Here is a 4,164-nt window from a genome sequence, read left to right on the forward strand (position 1 = left end):
GGTGGTTCTACCCTGTCCTGCAGGGTCCCTGCAAGTCAGCGTGGACTTGGTGGCCGGGCGTGTTAGGGCTGTGATGGCTGGAAGGGAGGTGTGCGGTGGGAACTGGTGCGGACTATTTCCCAGGCCTTATTTGGCCCAGCCTGGTTCTAGACCAATGAGAAAAGGGGTCTCCTTTTAAGTGCTACCCTTGTTCGGTGCTGCAGCCCAGGGCCAGGAGCAGCTTCCTGTGGCTAACAGGGAATGCAGTTGGCGCCCCGTTCAGGGTCTGGCCTGCCCCTGCCCAGCAGAGCCCGTTCTCTCCTCTGCCCAGGGCCCCAGGCACGCTGTTGGGAGCTCACAACGGCCCGCTGTCCCCTCCGACCCCGGGAGCAGCCATGGCAGAGCTGTGTCGCACAGAGTCCACGCTGACGTCGCTGGACGAGGAGCAGCTGTGGGAGATGCTGGAGAGTCACCGTTGCCGCATCGTGAGCAGCGTGTGCCCCAGCCGCCTGACGCCCTACCTGCGCCAGGCCCGCGTGCTGGGCCGGCTGGACGAGGAGGAGGTGCTGCACGGCCCCCGGCTCTCCAACACCGCCATGCGCGCTGGTGAGGCCAGCCCTACCCCTGCTGCCCTGGCCCCGGCCCTGACCCGCCCCATGCTGGCCTTGACCCAGACCTGCCCTGGCACTGGCCTGCACCTACTTACCCCTGCCGGCCCCTGCCCTGGCTCTGACAAGGCCCTGACCAGCCCTGACCCAACCCTAACATGACCCTGACCTGGATTTGACCCAGACCTGATGCTTCCTTGACTCTGATCTGGACCTGACTCGGACATGTCCTGGTCCTGACCTGAAACTGACCTGCCCATGACCTACATTTGACCCTGACTCTAACTTGACCCTGACCAGGCCCTGAACTAGCCCTATCTGGACCCAACTTGAACTTGACGCTGAACTGCCCCTGACCCAGACCTGACCTGACTCTGAGCTGGCCATGACTGGACCCTAACCTGACCTTTATCCAGATTTGACTTGACCCTGATCTGACCCTGACTTAGACCTGACCTGACCCCAACCTTACCCAGACACGGCCTTGATCCAGACGTGATCTTATCCTGACTGGGTCCTGACCTCTCACCTGGTCATGACCCTGATCTGACCGTAACCTGGTCCCGACCTGACCCTGACCCAGACCCAGACCAGATCTGATCCTGACCCTGACAAGCCCTGCCCTGGCCCTGCTGGCCTGGGTCTCGGTCCCAGCCTGCCTCAGCCTCAGCTCCAGTCCTCAAACCCCGTCCCACTGACCTGTACCCTGTACCCCAAGCCCTAGGCCTGAGACCTGACCCCTGCCCCCGCCCCAGCTTCAGCCCCAGCTCCTCACAGACCTCAAGCTCAGCCCCCGATCTGACCGCCTGCCCAGCCCCCACAGGCCTTATCACTGCCTGGCTGACTGAATGGCTCTTTCTCCCCGTTCCCCCCTTGCTCCTCACAAACCTCAAGCTCAGCCCCCGATCTGACCGCCTGCCCAGCCCCCACAGGCCTTATCACTGCCTGGCTGACTGAATGGCTCTTTCTCCCCGTTCCCCCATTGCTCCCCCTTGCCTCTGAAAGAGCTCCCTGGGGGCTGTTCACACACAGCAGCTTCCCCCCCAAATCCACAAAGTCCCCAGCTTGAGTTCGTGGGGCTGTGCGGGCACTCAGCCTCGTCGCCCCCAGGCCTTTCATGTGCCAGGCCCAGCGACCCAGGGCTGACAGGGCAGCGTACAGAACAAGTCCCAACAGGAAGACCTGGCCTCACCCTTCCACAGACCAGCACTCAGGATCCCCAGGGTGGGGGGCTCCCTCCCAAGCCTCTGGTGGGCGGGGCATTCCTTCTGTCTCCCTCTCCACCTCTCCACCTCTCGGCCCCACCTTCTCCCCCAGGAGAGGATGGGAAGCCGCCCCCACAGCACCCCTCCCCAACAGACAGGCCCTCACTGCAGTGCCCATGGGGACCCAGCCCAGCACCTACCACTGCAGGCCTGTGCGCCCACAACACACACAGGGCACCTGCTGGGCTGGCTTGCCCTGCCACTGAAGGCCTGTGCCCCCCACAGGGCACCTGCTGGACCTGCTCAAGACTCGGGGCAAGAACGGAGCTGTGGCCTTCCTGGAGAGCCTCAAGTTCCACAACCCCGACGTCTACACGCTGGTCACCGGGCTGCAGCCCGCCGTGGACTTCGGCAGCTTCAGTGGTGAGCGCTGGCGTCTGCTGGGGACCCGGCACCATGAGCCCCTACCTCCCAGGGCCCGTGAGGTCATCCAAACGAGGGTCCCGCTTGCTCCTGCAAGGACACAGAGCCTGCACTACCCACCCACGCCCCGCTAACAGGGCAGGGGGAGGAGGGGGAGCCTAAGTCCAAAGCCCCTCATGCCCCGAAGCACCAAGACCCCTCTCTCAGGGTGGAGACCCAAGCTTGAGAGGCGCAGACCCCAGTACCCGAGATGTTTCTCGGAGCTTGTCTCTCCCGGGCCTGTTGTTTCCTGGAGCGGGTTATGTATTGGTTATGCTTCTGGGGTAGTGGATTATGCATTGGGTTGCTAACCACAAGGTCAGCAGTTCAAAACCACCAGTCGCTCTGCAGGAGACAGATGAAGCTCTACTCCCATCAAGAGTTACTGTCTGGGAAATCCACAGGGCCAGTTCACGATGAGTGAACTGCATCGAACTTGAGGGCAGGGAGTTTGGTTTTAAAGAGTGACGGCTCAGAAACCCACTGGGGCAGTTCTGCCCCGTCCTGCCGGGTCTCTGGGTTGCAGACAGGGGTCCAGCAGCAGTGTATTCAACAGACGAGGAGCAGAAGAAAGGGCTTTCATGCTGAATGCATGAGAACACAGCCCTGAAAAGCGGGTAGGCCGGTTCACTCTGACCACACGGCCCCTGTGTGCCAGCATCAGCATGGAGGACAATGGGTGGGTTTGGTGTTTGAGGGCCAGCAGAACTCTCTTCTAGGGAGCTATCTTCTCTGTTAGGGCTCTCTCAGGAGCCCTGGGGGCCCTGTGGTTACAGATGGGGCCCCTAGCCCCAAGGTCAGCAGTCTGAAGCCACCAGGTGCCCTGGGGGATAAAGAGGAGGCTTCCAGTCTGGGAAACCCACAGGGCAGTTCTACCCTGCCCTAGGTGGTCGCTGTGAGTCGGCATGGACTCCATGACAGTGAGTTAGGTTTGGGTTATTAGGGCTCTCTCAGGATGACATCAATATGGGGCGTTGGGTCTGAACCGGCAGGCACGTGGGGGAGGCCACGGTGGGGTGCACTTTTGCCGCAGGTGTAGGGACTCCACACGCAGCTGTGAGTACCACCGCCCCTTCTGCCAAACGCGTGCGCCAGGGTCTGGTCGAGGCCTGCTTCGGGAGACTGCCGGCCTCAGGGACCCTCGGGCAATTCGGCGCTGACACTTGGGTCCTGGAGGAACAGGGTGGGCATCCTGGACCCACCTGTCCGCCGTCCCCAGGGCTCATGGAGACGTCCAAGCTGACCGAGTGCCTGGCGGGCGCCATCAGCAGCCTGCAGGAGGAGCTGGCCCAGGAGCAGAGGCAGAAGGCGGCGCTGCGGGAGCGCCTGGGCCTGGCCGAGGCCCGCGTGGAGAGCCTGCGCTCGCTGGAGGCCGACCACGGCCGCATGAAGCGCGAACTCAGCGCCCACTTCCACGAGGTGCTGAAGCTCAAGGATGAGCTGCTCAACCTGTCACTGCGCTACAGCAGCGCCCTGCAGGAGAAGGAGCTGGCCACCACGCGCTGCCGCGGCCTGCAGGAGGAGGTGGGGCCTGTGGGGGCGGGGCTGAGGAAGGAGGTGGGGCCTTGTGAGGGTGGGGCTGCGGGAGGAGGTGGGGCCTGCAGGAGGAGGTGGGGCTGTAGGAGTGGGTGGGACCTTCAAAAGTTGGTGTGGCTATGAGATGGGTGAGCCTGAAGGGGGAGGTGGGGCTGTGGGAGGGGTGAGGCTGTAGGAAGAGGTGGGGCTGCAGGAGGAGGTAGGACAGTGGAAGAAGGTGGGGTCTGCAGCTGGAGCTGTAGAAGGAGGTGGACAGTAGGGGGAGCCCTGGGGATGACGCAGGGAGGCGGGCCAGCAGGTGCCTCTGGGTTTGCTGTTCCATCTGCCTGGAACTCCCTTGCCGCCCCACTGGCCAGGAATGGGTGCCACAGCCC

At 63.2% G+C, this 4,164-nt stretch overlaps 1 protein-coding gene across 1 annotated transcript in view; it reads left to right on the plus strand.

The window, feature by feature from the left end:
- The window catches only part of CARD14 (caspase recruitment domain family member 14), a 21,796-nt gene that overhangs the window by 2,842 nt on the left and 14,790 nt on the right, over positions 1–4,164 (plus strand). The window contains exons 2-4 of the mRNA XM_004709248.2: positions 311–585; positions 2,078–2,215; positions 3,474–3,778. Of these exons, the coding sequence (XP_004709305.1) occupies positions 375–585; positions 2,078–2,215; positions 3,474–3,778 (654 nt within the window). The 5' untranslated portion in view covers positions 311–374. The remainder of the gene's footprint in view (positions 1–310; positions 586–2,077; positions 2,216–3,473; positions 3,779–4,164) is intronic.

The sequence above is a fragment of the Echinops telfairi genome, unplaced genomic scaffold, assembly GCF_000313985.2.
Source record: "Echinops telfairi isolate 266 unplaced genomic scaffold, ASM31398v2 ScPeMD7_7458;HRSCAF=8496, whole genome shotgun sequence".
NCBI classification, from domain to species: Eukaryota; Metazoa; Chordata; class Mammalia; order Afrosoricida; family Tenrecidae; genus Echinops; species Echinops telfairi.